Below are 19,446 nucleotides of genomic sequence, written 5' to 3'. Positions count from 1 at the left end.
CAGCGTCCTGGAACCGAGCCGGCGGAGACCTGAGAATAAAAAATGAACCAGAGTCTGAGGTCAAACTGCTGCTGCTAACCGATTCTCTGAGAGTAACCTGGTTCGTAAGCTGTGTGTGTGTATTTACACCTCTTCTATAACCTTGTTGTTTTTAAGGAGGACTCATTATCGATATCTGCCTGCAGAGAACACACTCGCCCTGACGACACGTGAACCTCGTCTTTTTATAAAATAGTAACCAAGGAAACGGCTGAAATATGAACCCCGTCAGAGCTGCGATGATGACTGCTGAGAACATCAGTTAAAAAAGATGCTCCTAATGAGAAGATCACCAAAATAACTATGTAATGAATGTAGTCTGCATCTAATAAGCAGAGACAAAACGATGAGTCTTCTGTCAAGTGCTGGCCAAAGGACGGGGTGACGTGCTAATATGCCCCCCAGTCGGCTCTTATTTATTCATTCATCAGTGATAGAACAGAAAAGAGACTTTCAATATTCTGTGACCAGTGTTGGCTGATGTATATATGATGTTATCTGGAGGCAGGAAGAGAGTGTGACAGACATGAAGGTCAGCAGATGCATCATCTGCCACAACAAAGAAGTTTGAGAAGCTGCAGTCGTATGTGTGTGTGTGTGGGGGGGGGGGGGGGGGGGGGGGGGGGGGGGGGGGGGTAATACAGTGCAAGCAGCTGTTTGCACAAGAAACCAAACAGGCTACAGAAAAGGAGATATTACATTTACAGATATCACACAGGTAAACACACTTAAAGGGTTATTCCGGCACCTCAGTTACAGAAAGTTTTTAATCCGTCTAACACGAAATCGACCAAAGACAGATGCAGCAGAGGCCGGGACGTCCTGACTTCGCTAGTATTTCCCTCGCAGTCCCCGATACGAGTCCGATATGAGTCCGGCTGTAAAACCATCTGACATCCCATCATTGTGGCCAGGACATTTGGTTGTATGTGACACGTCGTCTTTTCCTGTTTATCTTATCCTTTTATTCGGACTCTGTCTGGGATCAGTTTGACTCACGAGAGCTGTAATATTACCCATAGTCCTTTTATATTATACATTAAACATGTTATATATTCTTGCTAGGCTGTTGCCCCCTAGTGTCTCATCAAGCTCTAACACCCACCTCATGACTTACATCATGTTTGATAGTTTTCTCGTAACTGTTGAGGTCTGTTGATTGTAAGTTTGTGCAACACTCCTTTAAATTGTGATATATTTCTATTGACATTCATGTTTTTCATCTCCTGACACGTATGAATGTGATTAGACGACTAAAACCTCAAACCTGTAGCTGATTGAATCATCACTGATAAATCTAAAGTGTGTGATCAGTCAGGTGATGCCGTTTGGCCCTGGAAAAGAAGCAGCTGTAAAATGATGGACACATTTTTCGGAGCATCACAACCTGCAAAACTTGTTCGACTCGTTTCACCTTCAGAGTTTGATCCATTTGTTCTAATAACATTTGGAAAGTCTGAAACGGCGGCACGATTCATTTTTGGATTTAATTGGCTTCATGCGCCACTGAGCAGCTTACATAGGAACGAGCAGAGCTCCACCTTTACGGCTGAACCCAGTTCTCTTTTATACATCCATGACTGCAATGGGATCCTAATTTTCCCATCATGCAACCAGCAGCATCTTTTCATTAGGCCGTCCCTGCCTGCTAAACATCCTCAAACACGACACCTCCAGTCAGGTAACACATGACAGCTGCTCCCCATGAACAGAAGTGACCTTTAAGTGGAGGCCCCTCCCTTGTTTGTCTTTTTTTTCCTTTTTTATAGGTATTTTCAGGGTAGAGTAAAAATAGAACAGATTATGGGTTAGAATGAACATTTGTTCCAACTATCCAGAGAGCAGGTCACATCCCTCAGAGTGACTCATCCATTTGCTCCAGTGTTTTACATATTGTCCAAATTGTAGTCTTAAAGAAAAGGTCAGTCTCTCCATCTGCTGCATTTTATCGACAACTGCTATCCAGTCGTCCTTTGGTGGCAGTTTGCCTGCAGCCACTGCTTCCCTTCATGAGTCCTTCATAAAAAGATATTCATCCTGGGCCACGAGTTTACCTGTGACACAACAGAAATCAGCCTCTACTCTCCTCTTTTTGACAAGAGACTGGATTACAGGGCAGGAAGATGATCTGCCATCGATTTTAGAACCAGCCTCCAACGTGCATCCTGTCTCTGTCACCAGGTCTAAAGTTTTTCTGAACGTTTATGTGTTAAAAACTTTGTGCCGTCAGCGTGGTGCTTTCAGCCTGTTCAGCGTTCACGGGTCAGATCTGTGGGGAGGGAACACTCGCTAGAATCAGACGCTTTCAAATCCCACTCACACCGAGAAGGTCGGCTGACAGATCTGCGTTTCTGAAAGGATGTCGCTGTGGACACAGAAGCCATTTCTCCTGTCCAGCTGTGAAAACGGACAGCGGATGAAGGAACGTGAAAAGAATACACGACCGTCACGGCGCCTTAGCTGTGGGGGGTGATAAGGTACGAAATTGTGGCAGCGCAGACTCGTCTCCACTTTCACCACAACCTCTGAGAGATGATGTACTGGCATTTAGTGTTAGTGGTATTTTAAGCCTGCGAGGGAAAGCAGACTGCTTTGCTCAAGTGTTGGCATCTTGTTTAGTCCCTCTGTCCATGTTTCTGCCCTCTTCATTCTGTCAATCTTTTCTCCCATCTCTGTCTGTGTGTGTGTGTGTGTGTGTGTGTGTGTGTGTGCAGCAGACTGACCTGGCTTCTTGTTGACATCAGCAGTGAACAGCCAATCAGCCGCCTTCTTGGCATCTGGTCCGGTGAGATAGAACTTTCCAAAGTAGGACATGTCAAACACGGCCACACCGTGTCTACATGAGAGGCATTCACTCTTTAGCTGCATTTAAACACACACACACACACATCCAGTTAACACAGACCCTGACATTAAATACAAACGCCTTCCTTTCTTTGCCAAACATTTCTTAGATGACTGTGTATATTTGGAGCCAGATCCTTGAAGGGAAAATCTAACACGACTGTGAAATCAGAGGGAGAAGTCACAGAGAGGTTTTGACGTCAGGCTGCTAATTCTCCCCTTGTGGTTTTGTTCTCTGAGTTATTATGGTGTTCACTTTGTGCACCATAAACCTCTGTGACTCTCAGCGCTGTCACTTCATCAGGAATCAAGTTGTGTGACAAAAACAGGAAGCTGTTCTACTGGATAACACACATGTTGACACACACACCTTCGTGCTCGGTGTCTTACCACGTCATGATGTGGGGGGAAGTCAAACGTGTACTCTTTGCCCAGCAAGTCGCTGTATTTGTAGCTCACGTTCTTCTTGATGTCATAAGCCCCATAGTAATCATACTCTTTCACCTTTGGAAGAACAGAGACAACAAAAAACAGTTGGAGGCTAATTAATCATCAGTGTTTCCTCGTAGAGGAGGACGCAGCACTGGGCCACACACCACGTCAGTGTCGTCCGCTATCGTCGGTCTGTTCTGAAAAACTGAGCATCTTAATTGTTTTTTGTCAATATGTGCATGTCTATAAATCACCTCCAAGCACTTTAGTACAGTCTGAGTGTGTGTGTGTGTGTGTGTGTCTCTCACAGGAGCTGGACCGTCTTTGTTGAACCAGCCAGGTCTTTCCCAGCCGTGTCTCTCCTGGAACACACAGCCCTGCTCCGTCAGCACCTACGACAAACAATCACACACACAAGAAGATCAGCAGAGAGTCCACGCAGTGAGAATGACTGCACCAAAACATCCTGCACCAAGACATCCACCAGAGCTGACCAATCAGGCTGTTTTTAGTTTCATTAGAAGCAATAATAGTAAAGTAATAATTCGATTCTCATATCTATCAACTTCACTCATCATATCCACTAATCGAACACATTTTTGAGAGCTCTAAATACAACACTGACCCCTTATCACCTTAACGGGGAACTTACCAGCAAACATTGTATATTAAAATTCAAAGTGGTGAGCAGTGATCTATTTCAGTACGTATTAGTTCAAATATAGCACACGTCATCTCTTGATTTCTTGAACAGTGTTGAAATGAGATATTTCAGTGCTCGCCGTCCTCCTTGTTAAAGCTGACAGTTGCCCACAGTTGGTAGGCATGTTCTGCTGCGCTCTCCTCCGAGCAGGCAACTAGCTGTCTCTTGCCAAAACTTCCCACACCGAGCTATATTTACCATCCGTGCTACCGAGGTGGAGAAAACGTGTGAGCAGCCGTGTCAGAGACGGCCTGTTTGTACTCTCAAATAATCTCATATGGCCTCCTAAGAGCAGACCGTCTCATTATTTGCACAGACTCCTTGAGGACCTCTTAGCCATAATACATGCAGTGATGATTAGGAGCAAGAGTCAGTACCGGTGAGCAGAAGCTCAATTTAAAAATAAAAAAAACCAATGATTGAACCTTTTCGGTGTTTACTCTGCTTCTCTCCACCACCCCTATATGTATCCGAGGCTCTCCTACTGCAGGATGGCTAGTTGCTAGGTGATGGCGCTCCGTGAGTGATTAGCAGGGGTCTAATGGGCTTGTAGTCGAGGGTTGGACCAGCCCAGCCTCCCGGGGGCTGTGCTCTGCTGTGAGCTGCGGCTCGTCTACCTCAGAGCAGTTATTTGTGTCTTTGCAGGGCTCTGTGCTCTGGCTGGCCAGCATGAAATCTGGTGGAATAATCACAGTGAACATAACGTGATAACACCTGACCGTACACCTGTCATTATGCAAATTAAGGTCCTTTGTGTTGGCTGTGACGGTGAGGAATTAAGTCTTAATGGTACAGTGTTGCACAACACGACACTAAATCTGTGTTATTTTCATTATGCTGTAATGAAAAGGAAGCCACCTGGTTTTGGATTATTGAGAATTTAAAATTGATATCAACACTAATTGTCCGTCCCGTCCAAAACACATCTGAAAGTCTTAAATCCTGCCAGAGCAACAAACTTATCACCATATTCTTCCCGAGGAGAAAAAGCTAATGAGCTGCTGATTGTGCACCATATGTCCCTTAAAACACTAAGAAGGAACAAAATAAAGTTGTTTGCTTTTCAAAATGTATTTTTAAGATCTGATTTTCACATGATGTTTGTGTCCGTCTTCAAAACACTGAATCAATATTTGTCCCATATACAAGTGTGATTTTAAGTTTCCTTCCTGCCGTACCTTCGCTCATTCTGCACAAGAAGAAGAAGTCCTTTAGAAAACCCGGTTAATTATGCATGAAAAGTGTCAGGGACTAAATAAAACAGATTTAAGAAAGCAATCATGATCTACAAAACACGCTGACAACATCGCTAATGCAATGAGTGTGACAGTAATCTGCACTGAAAGAACGCCGGCACGCGTGAGTGGTGGTAGAAACTGCACCCGTTAAAGGTAAATGAAGTCTGGAACAGGAAATCAAGGCTAAGTGGGTCATTAATGCATAAAATATGGTGGCAGGGCCCATTAGGAGTTTGTGTCGGGCTAAAGGGAGAAAGGAAGCTGAGAGACAAGGGAGACCGAGCTGCTGAAGCTAAGTGTATCATTTATAGGCATGTTGGCAAAGATGGCTTTCATAAATGTAGCTGCTGGGGATGAGTTACTCTGCTAACGGCTGTCAGCCTGAGCCTGAATCAGCTGTTTGCCTCTAAATTTGAGCAGAGATGACGGGAGGGAGAGAGAGAGACAAGAAAACAGAGAGAGAGAGAGAGAGAGAGAGATGGGGTCAGTGTCTGACGAATGATTTCTTCAAAACAATTCTATCACCACTACTGCAAGACACACACACACACAGAGCTCGTTGAACATTCAACGTCTACTCCATGTTTCCAGCAGTTTAACGTGTTGCTCCATCGTCACATTACTGCCTCGACTGTCCAATCAGACGCAGAGGTTACAGAGGTCAACAGAGGTCTCACATAAAATACAGAGAACAAAGACCAAGAGAGAAAGGATGAATAGCAGGATGAATAGAAGAGGAGAGTGTGTTGGGGAGGATGTGACACAGAGAGAATACCAGATGAGAGACAGAGGAGTGAAGGCCGTGGGTAGAAACATGGGAAAAAAGGCATAGAAATGAATGACTGAAGGAGAAGAAGAGTCGTGCAACCTCTAAAGATAAGGGAAGGGATCAAAGATGAGCGGTCACGGCAGCAGAGAAGCTCCTGTGACTTAAAGAGGTGAAACAGTTCCATCTGTGCAAGGAAGCCTCATGGAAACAGGTCTGAGGCTTCCCTCCAGCTGTGCACCAGGCTAAAGGTGTTAATCCTGAGGGATTCACAGCACTGCCGATAGTCTTTCACACAGAGTAAGAGGACTGAAAGTGGCGAAATAAAGCCGAGGCTGTGCTTAGTGTTGATCAGAACGTCTCTGCCTGTGGTCTCACAGGATCTCAGGGAGGTCCGTCTTTGATTTCATTTGTCTGGAACACTTTATGTGCTGAATAAACTCTGAACACTGTGTTTATGTTCAGATTCAGGATGGAGAATATAAAGGAATATATTTGTCCATCTGTGTGCGTTCATGCTTTGACTCATTTTCCAGTCTGACAGTATCAACATTATAATTTGAATGAATTATTTCTTTTCGTTCTCGTGTCCTGTCATTCAGAAAGTACTGTAACAGTGGTTATATGAACGGAGGAAAGGTCTGTTTGCCAATTACACCTGTGGTGTTTCACCTTAAATGAGTCACAGTTGAAAGTCTGACTAACTCACATTAGAGCCGCTTCCTCGAAGTGCAAAAAACACCCAATTTAAGCGTCTGCAGAGATCAAACCGCTCATCTACCTGATGGAAGGGGTCCTTCCTCATGTTCCTGCTGGCCAGCGGCTCATCAAAGGGGAACACCACAGAGTAGTTTTTGGCGTACGACTCGTGGCTGCGCTCTCTGATCCAGCGCTGGTTGTCTGTCAGCGAGTTATGGAAACGTCTGAGACAGATTAACGCTCATTAACAGCCACGAACATTCACACTTCTTCACAACTTCATTAATATTCTGCCCTTTGATAAAATGTCAATCGGAAGAGAAGAGCGTCAGCACACCTGAGCCCCCTGCTGAGCTACCTGCTGCTGCTCAAACACTTCGGCCTTTTCTACAGTTCTGCTGCTGATGTACCTGATGTCGTAGCCGTACATGTCCTTTTCAGGGCGCCCATGTATGATCCAGTGAGCCAGCTCTCGACCACACCCGCCCCCCAGCATCATACCTGAAACACACACACACACACACACACACAGTAACTGTTGTGAACAGCGTCTCATAACCACAAGAACGACTGCTGCTAAAACTATTCTAACTAAGCTGGTTCCATCTATCTTTATGGATTCTTCAACATGAACATCTTTGGCTTTTGGTTTAGGGCTGAAACAAATGATTATTTTCAGAATCAATGTCTTTTATTAAATGTTAGCTGTTGACTCAAAACATCTCATCACAATTTCCCATTTTGTGACATTTTAGGAATAAATTTCAGTGATTTATGCAAAAAAAAAAAGCTGCAAAATAAAAACAGAATTTGTATCCAGTTCTTGTGAGTCTACTGTGTCCACAGCACAAACACTAGTCTGGTAATGAGAGAAACAAAAAGTGAAAGAGAGACAAAAACAGGAGCTCTTCCTCTGGTCCGTTACCGACGGCCTGCCTGGAGGATTGTGAGTGTGTCTCATTAACTTAGAGAGGAGAGGAGAAGTTTGTGTCCTCTGCCACAGCCTCCGTGTGTCATGTGACCTACAGAGGATTGTTTGTGACCTTTGTTCCATCATTTGACCCGTGCTCGCTCTGCTCCCTGTGAGCGATCTGATCTCATCAGCTGTTGTACCCGCCGGCTGCAGCGTTCTGTTTATTTCAAGTCAGCCAAACAAAGAAAAAACTGGCAGTTCAATATTTTATCCATCCAGGCCCACAACTGCTGCTTAATGAGCTGCTCCCTTTCAGCAACCCCCCTCTTGTGTTGTGTTGCTGGTATTTTGTATACGTCTCGTGTGTGTGTGTGTGTGTGTGTGTGTGTGTGTGCATGCACTGTGTTGTTAGCACAACATCACTGTGCAGCAGCAGAGCCAGCGTGTCCTTCATCCCTCCTTCATCCCTCCATCTTCATCACTCACAGCGTCCCCTTTCCTTCCATCTCTCATCGCTTCACTCGTCTGTGGGCACCATCGCCCCCCCGGGCCAAGCCTGGGCGGACGTCTGAATGGCGGGATGGACGGATGGACGGATGGATGGATGGACGGATGGACGGACTGCAGCAGGGTAGAGGGACGGAGGGAGGAGGGGATGGTGGAGTTCTCCCAAGACAACATGGAAACAACCAGCAGGGCAAGGTGCCCCCCCCCCGATAACCGCCCTGATGTGTGAGCCCGTTTGTTTCTGTGAACCCTCGTGCTCGTCATCATCACCTCCCCTCTGCCTTCGTTCGCCCCCCCCCCCCCCTCCCTGCCATCGGTATCTCTCCATTACTGTTCGTTAGTGCTGCACAATCATATCACTGCCTCTGCGCTGCTCTCAGATTCTTCTGAGATATTTTCCGTCTCTCTCGTCTGACATTTACAGCGACGCTGCTGGCAACACCAAACTGCCTTTAAAGAGGGAGAAAACGCACACAATTACATTTATCTTAAGAGGTGAACTTGCCTCTCAGTTTCCCCTCTTCATCAGCATCGCCCCCTCCATCTATGTCTGCATCCTCCACCACAGCTCAGCTGTAGGCGACGAGGGCTTACTGCTATTTGTGTCACTGACTCCATCCAAAAAGCATTTGTGGCACTGAACCCAATGGTTTTCTAAGAGTTCATTGTGTACAGCCTGAAATCCAGGCAATTTTCTGAGCCTTATAATGTAATGAAAAGCCTGAGCCAGCAGTAATACCTGGAGAGGAGTTTCACATTATTGTGATCGTGAGGTGACGGTGACGCAGCTGAGATAAAAGGTGCAGCAGCGAAAAGCAATTAAAGAAGCAAAATATAAAGCACTCAGAGTCAAGAGTTCGGCTTTGACACCGAGATCGAGTCATTTAAGGTTGCTAAGCAACAAATACAACAGCAACAGGAGGCAGAGCCCAGCAGGTAAAACCAAACAACTGGAGGCTTCAAAAGTTACAGAGCGCTCGGTGAGGTTTTCATGTGAAGCTGCTGTTTCTGAGCTTTATTTGCATTATTTCTGATTAATAATTCAGTCTGTAACTGATCGAACGCCCACGGTGACGTCTTCCATCACTTGTGTTGTCGACAAACAGTCCCAAACTCAAAGACCTTCTAGTATTTTAGCACAACATCAAACCGTGAGCAGTTGTGAGTGATTATCTCATCAGTCTGATATCAGAATATCAGAGCAGCAACAGCAGCGACACAGCGACCCTGCAGCCGTCTGACAGACCACCGTTCACTCTCTCATTACAGCTGCCCCTCTGGAGCTCTCCTCATCTTCTAACAACGTTAGAGCTCGACCCTGTCGTCTTCTGCTCTTCTGCAGTAAAAAAAAAAAAAAAAGCTTTCTCCCAGCTGTCTGTTAACGCTGATGGTGATTACTCTACCCTTTACGCCCCCTCTCTCCAAGTTCCTCAGATTGCTGAGATACTCACATTCCTCCCCGTCTGATGTCAGAGGTAAGCTAATGGAGGACGGCAGGAAGAAGTGGAGTGACTTGGGTTGCTGCTCGTGTGTGTGTGTGTGTGTGTGTGTGTGTGTGTGTGTGTGTGTGTGTGTGTGTGTGTGTGTGTGTGTGTGTGTTCTCTGTGGACAGTGAGGAATGAAAAACACTCTAATATTCATTTGAGCCCTGAGTGTCCACAGAGATCGGCGATGGCTGGGTCAAGGTCTTGGAAAAACACTCTCTGCCATTTCTTCTTGTTTATTTTGCCATATACTTTCTTAGAAGATTCCTTTGACCTTTTCTAGCTCTATCACTTCATGCGCCCCCCCCCAGGGAGCGCTCCACACCGTGAAGTATACAGCTGTGAGTGATATGCACCCTCCCTCTGTCCACCCTCCGGTATCCTCCTGCACTCCACATTCATCCCCCTTCGTCTTCCCTGGGTTCTCTGGCTCTCTTCCCCGGCAGCACTCACCAGCACTGTTGAAGCCGCAGCCCAGGAAGAAACCTCTGACCTCTGGGGCTTCTCCCATCAGCGGCTTATGGTCGGCAGTGAATGACTCTGAGGACAGACGGAGAGAGACTTTGGAGATGAAAATGTACAGAGAAGAATACTTGATTTAAAACATTCACAGCGTTCCCTCTGTGTCTTTGAAATCTTATTCTGTCACTTGTTTATAGCCATGCAGCCAAATAGTGTTTCTGATTTAACTAAACTAAATAAGAATAATTAATGATTCATCATCTTAAACCAGGAGTTTGGTGGCTGGCTGATATTAATTTTAGTGTTAAGTGAACAAACTGCTGTCAGACCTGGAGGTACGGCTGAGTTCAATGATGATAATATATATGATGAGTAACTGATTATATTTCTCACTTAAATTGGTCAACACAGGAAATAACAAATACAGGCTAGAGGGCGGCACCCAGAGCAGGAACCAACACAAAATCTCACAGGAGGGGGCGGTTTGAACTTTGCTGGGGGGTTCAAAGAACAAAAAGCTGGATTTATGAGTGAGTGATCAACACTGACTTGAAATAACTGCTGGTTTATTAAGAGGAATCATCACATTAAGCAACTTTAAGTTTGTCTGCCATGGATACCCAACATGGTACGGTGGCTCACAATGACCACAATGGGGGTGGGTGGGGGGGGGGTCCCCTCACTCTACTGCACTGTAAAATAACGTGTTTTCACTGCAGGACGGGAAAAGACACAAAATCAATGAATGTCTACTGTGCAGGCAGGAGGTGATGGTCAGAGATCCAGCAGGATCAGGGACCTCAGACCTCACATCACCGTGTCTGAGACGGTTTACGGCGCCGTGTGTTTACAGTACGATGCAGTTAACCTTTTCTCTGGAGCCATGTGATCATTCAGGGAGCATCCAAGTGGATCCAAACACACGTGGAGCTCTGGAGGACACACATGCTGATGGAACTCACAACGCTCAGATCATGGTTGAGATTTCTGCTCTGCTCAAACTAATCTGCACCCAAGGACAGGGTTAGTGCCTCAGAGGCTCAGCGTGGGTTACTAATCATGTAAACAAAACACTTGAAATGACGGAGGAGCGAGTGAGGGTCACAGGAGAGGAGAAGCTGTGCCACAACAACAACAGGACTCATTTTTATCTCTCTGCATTTCACCTTGTTCTTCACGCATCTGCTTATGTTGTCTCCTTCCTCCTCTGGGCATTTGTGCACATATTTATTTAAATGTATGTTTCAGCTGTCACTTGTTTCTCATACCGACTCTCCAAACAGCTGCATCTCACTATGATGATGAAAAATCCAATTGGATGCTGTAACTTCTCCGGCTGCACAGCTACCGACCGGCTCACTCCACCACTTTGGAAGCATGATATTGCCTGTACAGGAGGTCAGGCTAGAGCTAATCAAACCATCTCCTCTACAAACAGCACGCCTAGCCTGCTGGTTTAGGTATTCATGAGCGAATGCAGCATGGGAGCGGAGCAGAACATATTTCACAGACGGATACATTTCACTTTTAAATTAGAATGTGTCCAATTTAACAAGTATCACGGAAGTTGCTTGTTCCCTGCTGTAATGCATAATGTCAGAAGAGATTTGTGAGAAGGCCTTGCAGGATTCTCACAAAAATTAACACCTGTGTGGAACTACAATCTCTGTGTGTGCGTCAGTACCTGGTCCACACACAGTGGACTTGATGCCAGTCTGCTCCAGAACAGGAACTCTGTTGATTGCACCCTCAATATGTTGCATGAACACATCCCAGTCCAGGTCAAACAGGCTGAAGGCAAACTTGTCAGACACCTGGGGAATGAAACACACAGATACACTTCTGCTTTATATCTGCGAGACCTTGGTTCTCCAATTCTGGCAAAAAACAAGTCTTAAAACAGCCGCCCATGTTGGGATGCTTTTAGGCGTCAGTGCTCTCAGTTTTTACACATTTACACAGAACAATATGGCCAGATTTTAATTAGTTTTCATGCAGATTTTATGTTCTTAGTCACTTCTGTTTCCTGCTGCAAGAACACATTGATCTTCATAAAAAGGTGCTCTTACACGGGTCGATCATCCGCTGAGGAAAAATGAAGAGAAAATGGAAATTGGCGACTAATCGTGCACCCCCCCCTCCCCAAGTAATTAAAAAAGGAAAATTAGATTTCAGAGTGTTTGTGTAGTGTTTTCCGCTGTCATTTCTTCTCAGATTTTTACACGATGAACGGATAAATTCCAGGAGTCCGACAGCCACTCTCAGCTTTAGGGAGAATCTTCAGTAGGCTGAAACCTTTTTGATTGTCACACTGTCATTTGTTAAATTATCAGGAAAATATTGATGATGGCCACTTTAAAAAACTCTGGCTGCTCCGTTCGTATTCCCACATAATGAATGTACACTTCTGCAGTGGACTGTCAGATGTTTGATGTTGGTGCACCACCTCTGACAGACAGCTGTGAGAGTCCTGCAGCATCTGTTGAATCCACTCTCTCTCTCCAGGGATTCAACATCTGTCAGATCAGAGCCCTTCGCTCTTGGCTCCCAGTCCGGGCTTTAATTTGCTCCCATCTGGACTTCTGGTCCTGGTCAGCCGGGCCAAAATGGAGCCTTTAGCTCCTACAACTCAAGCCGAGCAGTGCACACCACCTCGCCTTAAAATTCTCCCCTCCTACACTAATCTGACCGCCTCTGGTTCTCAAGCTCGAAAAGTGCAGCTCACCAGCTCACCAGCGCTCTGTGCTGTGATTTTATCGGTCATTACTCCTCTGGTCTCTTCTCAACTCCAGCTTGACCCTTCTCCATCCTGGCTCCTTGATGGTGAAATGCAATTCCAACTTCCCAGATAAGAGATCATTCCCTTACTATCAGAGGGTGAATGCTTTTCTGAGTCTTTGCAGACATTTCATGCTGGATAACAGCACCAACTCACCACCAAAAATGTGTTAAATGTGTCTTAAAAAAGTGGTTCTATAAGTTTGAAGTCTGCAGTGTGGGGAGAAGGAGTTCCTATAGTTTTACAGTCGGTGCCAGAGGCGACACTTTCAGTTTTGATTAAGATGTGAATGTTTCAGGGATGTGCAAGCTGACGATAGCTGCTTTCATGTGAACAAAGAGGTTATGCATTACTGCCGAGCTCTGACACTCAAGTGGAGTATCTGAGGAGAAGTGTTCTTTGTCCTAGACACCACACTTCTCTCAATCCCTCCCAAGCCATCGTTCCTGCTCATCTTCACTCAGTAGGCCTCCTCTATTCTCTCCGTCTCTCTGCTAATTCTCCTTTCTGTATCTCCTCTTTCTTCCTCCATCCGCCTTAAGACATCAAAGCAACGCTCAGCTGCAGAGCGAGAACAAAAGAAGCTGCTTCTGCACAAAGAAATCCTCTAAAATGTAAAACCACTGAGCAGTCTGTAGACAGACAGGCAGACAGACAGACAGACAGGCAGGCAGACAGGCAGACAGGCAGGCAGACAGACAGACAGACAGACAGGCAGACAGGCAGGCAGACAGACAGACAGACAGATGGACAGACAGAAAGTCATGAAGTCAACCTGATGAAGAAGATATCATCGGTGTCCTGCAAAAACCTTTGTTTCCCTTTCTGGAGTGGATCAAACAGGAACGCATGAGGAGTGAAAAGTCAGACACGTGGGACAACAGGACAGGAAAAGGAGCAGAGAAGACTTCCACCAAACCAGCACAGTCAACAAAACTGCTCCACAGCCAGGCCGTCCTGGAGCGAGAGCACACATCCATCAAACCACGACCACCTGTCGATTCAAAGGCTCTTAGAAAAATCAACCTCCAAAGTCAAACACTTGTTTAAAAAGTCAGCGCATCAAAGAACCGACTGTGTGATTCCTTTTTATAGTTACCAAAGAGTTGTTTGAACCATTTGTCTTAACGGCTTTTTGTAATTTCACTCTTTTACGAAAATACTTTGGATTTAATGCTCCAATAAAAGCTAATTTACCAGCTGCGGCACTAAAAATACAAGTTTTGTGGGTGTTAATGCACAAGAAGTTATGGGGTCATTTAATTCAATGGGTTTCTCTCCTCTGGGGCGTGTGTCATTTATATCCTTCTGCCTATGAGAGAGGACATATCTAGTGTGCAGGCAATAAGACACCTGCATTTGACCATGGATGACAACATGATGTATTTCTACATAGATGATAGACCTGCAGAGAGAGACAGGGAACCGTGGGACATGAAGCAAACAGCCCAGACTGGATTCTAACCCAGACGTTTGTGGTGTGTGTGCACATGCATGAACATGTGGAGCACTAGAGTAATTCTACTTTTACTTGAGTGCAGGATCTGAATACTTCCTTTCATCACTGTGGGGGATGTGAGTGAGCACACACACACACACACACACACACACTCACACACAAGACAGTTTGACCTCCAAGTTAATACAACAGCAAGCAGTGACGACAAGGGAAAGAAAAAGGAGACGAGGTCGAGCCGACAGAGAACAAGAAGTTCGTAAACAGGTTACAGCTGTTGGATTTGATGCCAAACACAGCAGACATTGCGTCATGCTGGTCGCTCAGTCACACACACACACACACACACACACACACACACGATACTCAGGCTTACCTCGTCCCAGAAGATGGGGTTCTGTTCGTACCCTCCCACTGACAGGGCGTCACCTTGCAGGCGCAGGTACACTGATGCATCATGGTCCCTGACATTTGGCATGTTCTGCACGGAGAGAAGATTAAAGGGGAAACATTCAAAATGTAAATGAGTCCAAACACATTGTGTTGGAACAAAAAGATCCGTTGGTCAGATTCATTCTAATAAACAAGAGGTTGAATTGTTTGTTTGTCATTTATCAATTAATTGTTCGGCTGCCAAACATAATGGCTTTGTTTGACTGACAGCTGGAACTGTAAAGTGTTCATTTCTAAACAAAGAGATGATGGTGAAAGGTCAAATCATAATTTGATTTCATGGAAATCAACCAGCTGGACTGTTAATTTCAGCTCAACTTTTCTTACTGCAAGTAAACCAAAACGGAGAAGAAAGAAAAATTTTGTGAAAGTGAAATGGCCCAGCTGTAAACCCTTCTCCCTTCTCCACCACCCGACTCTCACACGGTGCTTTGTGCAGGTGGACACCGCAGCACCTATACAGCACCAGTGTTTCTTCACAGAGAGGTGAAGCAGCTACTGACAAACAGCAGAGCGGAGCATTCACCCCCCCCGAGCCGGAGTAAATATTCTCGTGGAAGAACGAACAGTTACACTGTGAGTATGTTGTGCCATTTGTATTCATTGTGTGATGAGTATTTTTCATTGGAAAGTCAATTGGCTCTCTGGGTGCAAAACCAAAATACCAGTGAACAAGCTGACATTTGGAAAACGGCACACTACATATAATAAAAGCCAAACTGCTCCTTTCCCCTCTCTTCTGTGCCGAGTACAGTCAGGCAGCTCACTGCGTGGGATCAATACCGAGCAGTGGACTCCAACACACGCTGTCCTTTATGTGCTCAGCACAGATGAAAACATACGTCAGTCATCAGCAGTGAGCTCAGGAGGCCTACTTTTTAAACTTAAACCCAGCACGGCCCCTGAGGACAACACACATGTATTCACACACAGACACGTGGTCAGCCGGAGATGTTTGACCTGACAAGTCGCACATCCTGGTGGGAACAGATTTCCTGTCGTTTAGTGTGTGGGCTGATGTGTGTGTACACCATGTCGCAGTAATGCCGGTTAAGCGGCTCTTAAACTACATAACGCAGGGAGGCTGTGACAGCGCACCTAAAACCACCGGCCTCTAGAGGATGAGCACAGCTATGCATGAGCAGAATAACTGAACCAACGCACACTCACAGAGCTACAGAGGGTCTTGGACACATCAGACACGTGTTTTATCTGCAGACAGAGGCCTCAACAATCACCCCCAAATACACACATTACCAGCATTAAAGGGCACAAACATCTTCCTCCAACACTCACTGACAGCAGTCTGGACCATCACAGGGGACATCTATAATGTCACAGTGCCCCCTGTCGGCCACACGGACTCACTACAGACATATGGAGGATATTTCTGTCTCCATGGAGAATTAAATGACCAGTCTAACAACATCATTCTGCTCTGTTCTTATAAAAATAAAGAAGATTGTGATACAAGCTCTAAAAGTGCAATAACACCAGAAAACTTTCAACAAGATGAGAACAGAACGTCTCAGCTAGATCAGCTCCTACCTGGATGCCCTCAATTCTCTCCGTCACCACGTAGGCATGATGCATCGCGACAAGAGGCACCTTCACACCGGCCATTTCCCCCAGCTTAGTGGCCCACACACCTGCAGGAAACACACAGACAGAACATACCAGGAAAATGCCAGCTTTCAATTGCAAAATGCAATTTGGGGCAAAAACAGTCCTGCGTTAAACCTCCTTACAGTCTCACTTTGATATGTCAGATTTGTGTCACATAAAAGCAAAATGCCTTTAACTTTTGGTTTTGTTGTCTTAAGGGTGATCAGTCAGCTGATCTTGAATCTCACCTGCACAGTTCACCACACAAGGTGTCTCTATGGTCCCATGAGGGGTCTCCACCGCCTTCACCCTGTTCACACCGAGGTCGTCCGTCCGCACCCGGATACCGGTCACAGGGCAGTTCTCGATCACCTGATTCAGAGAGGACAGCGCTGCGTTATTCACATGCAACACTCGGTATGTGACGCACAGAGGAGTCACACAGTAAATCAGCACTTAGTATGAACACGTGTGGCGGCGGGACGGCTTCAGTCTACAGATATTACAAATATATCTGCTGTCATTCATCCAAAAACATTGTGTGCACCGCTGGTCCGAAATAAAAAAGAAAGAGCAGAGCATCAGCAGAGCGGCGTGCGTTACCGTGGCACCCCTGGCGGCTGCGGCTCTGGTCAGGGTGGTGCAGGTGCCTGCGGGGTCCATGGTGCCATCTTTTGGTACGTACAGGGTTCCATACAGATCATCCACGTTCATCAGAGGATACAGGTCCTTGGTCTCCGCAGGCGACAGGACATGAGACTCGATACCATAAACTTTACCCAGCTAGAAATACAAAGAGATGCATGTTTTATTGGTTACGGTGGAGCCTGAGCAGGATCTTTGACTAGAAGATGATCAGTTGTCTTACTTTTATTCTACACTTTCACAGTAAAAGCACACAGATCCACAGAGGATCAAACCTCTCAATGATGCCCGTTGCTATGGAAACCTTTTGAAGCAGTAATAACAGCATCTTATGCCAGTAAATCACATATTTAAATAACCTCAGCTCAATATTAGAGGTGTCACTGTGGCAGAACAATTAGCAGGCGGCTACAGTAACACTTAGATGTTAGACAGCTCAGTGTCACCAAACATGAAGGGGCTTATGGGTAATGTCTCCTCATCAAACAAACGCACCAAGGGAAGTTTGATTTCCGATGTTAATTAACGTTGCAAGAGGAATTAGTCCCATTAATCAGTCATGTTTAAAAAGTTAGAATAAAGGCAATGATAAAACAGAACATTTATTTCTATGAGGACACTTGAAGAACTAGTTTCACACTTCAACCTCCAAATATTGTGTCCCACAGTAAGGTTTAACTCCTTTATCTACCAGAGCACCAATATTTTCCTCACAGTGGCTGAAAACCAAGCGGCCGTGATTCTTACCGACATGAGGCGCTTGTACTCGTCCAGCCGCTGCTTGTTGGAGGCGATGAAGAGTCCTCCATTTTGGATCCAGCCTGTGTGGAGACCAGTCTCCTCCTCCAGGTCTTTGCTGACCACATTCCTGGTGTGGGCCAAGAGCTCCACCTCAACATCACTGGGACGGAGCTGCCACAGCAGGCCTGATCACCACACACACACACACACACACACACACACACTTTATACAGGAGCACATGTGTAGTGTGTGAAGTGAACACACCAACACACACACTGTGGGCACTTTATCTACAGAGACCTTATCAAGACTTGGAAAAAAAAGATAGTATGGGTACATGTGGAGCGATAAGAGTGGAGGTGGACGGTGTATCAGTCATTGCACTTAGTACGTTGACAACATGGATTAACTTCACTGTTCAACTGTTGAGTTCTTTCCTCACTGAATTAAATCACGTTAATCTAAAAAAATACATCCCAGCATGCATCGCCTCAGGTGCACACACCCCTTCCACCCGTCCGTGTTCTTGGTACCTGCAGTGTGCCAGGTGGTGCCTGCAGTCAGTCTGTCTCTCTCCAGCAGGACTACGTTGGTCATGCCCATCTTAGCCAGGTGGTAAACGGTCTGACAGCCCAGGCTGCCTCCTCCGATCACCACCGCATCCGCAGACCTGAGGCAGGCGGCAGGTGACTACAGGTGAGCTCAGAACAGAACAGGACTTTCAATGAGGGACAAGGACGATGTCTAATCAGGAGTGTGTTCGTTCACTTATGACCTAACATACCGACCTGCTGAGCTTAGCAGAAAGAGAAGATAGATACTTCATTCATCCTGATTTCAGGTGGTTTCTCCAAATTCAACACAATAAACCACTTTTAATGACGACTGCAGCCTCAAAATGATTCAACGTGACAAGCATCTTTAGTGTTTTAGTAGATCACCCTTTATGTTACGACCTGCTGCAAATGTGATGCACAGACACCAGGTTCTGACAGCGTTCATGTGGAGGAACCCTGTGATCTCTATCAGGCGACTGACGGCCACGCTAGCATCTTCCAGGACTTTTTCTGAAGCCTCGGTGGACTTTGAGGGACAGATGCACTCAAAATGATTGCAAATTAGCTGTATTGGTAAATGACGCCCTTCTAGTCATTTCGACTACTCAGAGATCTTTTCCATCACATCCTCAGTCACACAGGAGCTGCTGCTGCCTGAAGCTGCCAAAGGACACTTGGACACGCTGACTTAGAGGCCGGGGATCGAACCGAATAGATGATCTCCCTCTGAGCCACAGTTCGTCCCCACAGTGGCAAAATGTACAAACTTTCAGCTGTGTACATTTTGCCGATAGACCTGAAAGTGGCATATTGTGTTGAACTTGGAGAAACCAACTGTAGTTTGAACAGTTTCTACTGAGCTGCTCTGCTGTACAAGAGCCTGAGTGTGTATTCTCCATCCTACAGCATCCTGATGTAACCATGCAAACAGCAGCCGGTCTACAGCGAACACCCGTCAGTCTAACCTGGGCAGCGGTTTAGTGGGTCCAGCCGAGGCTCCATCCTGCTGTTTGAGCGTCTTCTCGTAGGGAACGTTTTTTTCCTTGGTGGGCTCTGAGCTGTAGGACCGAGCGGCTGTCCGGCACAAGGGGGAGGGACGAGGCCGCACCGCCGACAGCACCC

At 46.0% G+C, this 19,446-nt stretch overlaps 1 protein-coding gene across 1 annotated transcript in view; it reads right to left on the bottom strand.

The window, feature by feature from the left end:
• Positions 1–19,446, bottom strand: part of sardh (sarcosine dehydrogenase) — a 31,613-nt gene that overhangs the window by 12,139 nt on the left and 28 nt on the right. Inside the window, exons 1-14 of the mRNA XM_070850857.1 lie at positions 19,290–19,446; positions 18,301–18,437; positions 17,773–17,951; positions 16,984–17,163; positions 16,629–16,752; positions 16,324–16,424; positions 14,699–14,803; positions 11,772–11,901; positions 10,079–10,165; positions 7,132–7,222; positions 6,804–6,945; positions 3,624–3,707; positions 3,274–3,387; positions 2,763–2,901 (exon numbers count right to left, since the gene is read on the bottom strand). The exon at positions 19,290–19,446 is cut by the window's right edge and continues 28 nt beyond it. Of these exons, the coding sequence (XP_070706958.1) occupies positions 2,763–2,901; positions 3,274–3,387; positions 3,624–3,707; positions 6,804–6,945; positions 7,132–7,222; positions 10,079–10,165; positions 11,772–11,901; positions 14,699–14,803; positions 16,324–16,424; positions 16,629–16,752; positions 16,984–17,163; positions 17,773–17,951; positions 18,301–18,437; positions 19,290–19,446 (1,770 nt within the window). The remainder of the gene's footprint in view (positions 1–2,762; positions 2,902–3,273; positions 3,388–3,623; positions 3,708–6,803; positions 6,946–7,131; positions 7,223–10,078; positions 10,166–11,771; positions 11,902–14,698; positions 14,804–16,323; positions 16,425–16,628; positions 16,753–16,983; positions 17,164–17,772; positions 17,952–18,300; positions 18,438–19,289) is intronic.

The sequence above is a fragment of the Pempheris klunzingeri genome, chromosome 19, assembly GCF_042242105.1.
Source record: "Pempheris klunzingeri isolate RE-2024b chromosome 19, fPemKlu1.hap1, whole genome shotgun sequence".
Classification (NCBI taxonomy): Eukaryota; Metazoa; Chordata; class Actinopteri; order Acropomatiformes; family Pempheridae; genus Pempheris; species Pempheris klunzingeri.
The sequence above is the reverse complement of the archived record's forward strand: the minus strand, read 5'-3'. Positions and strand labels throughout refer to the sequence as shown.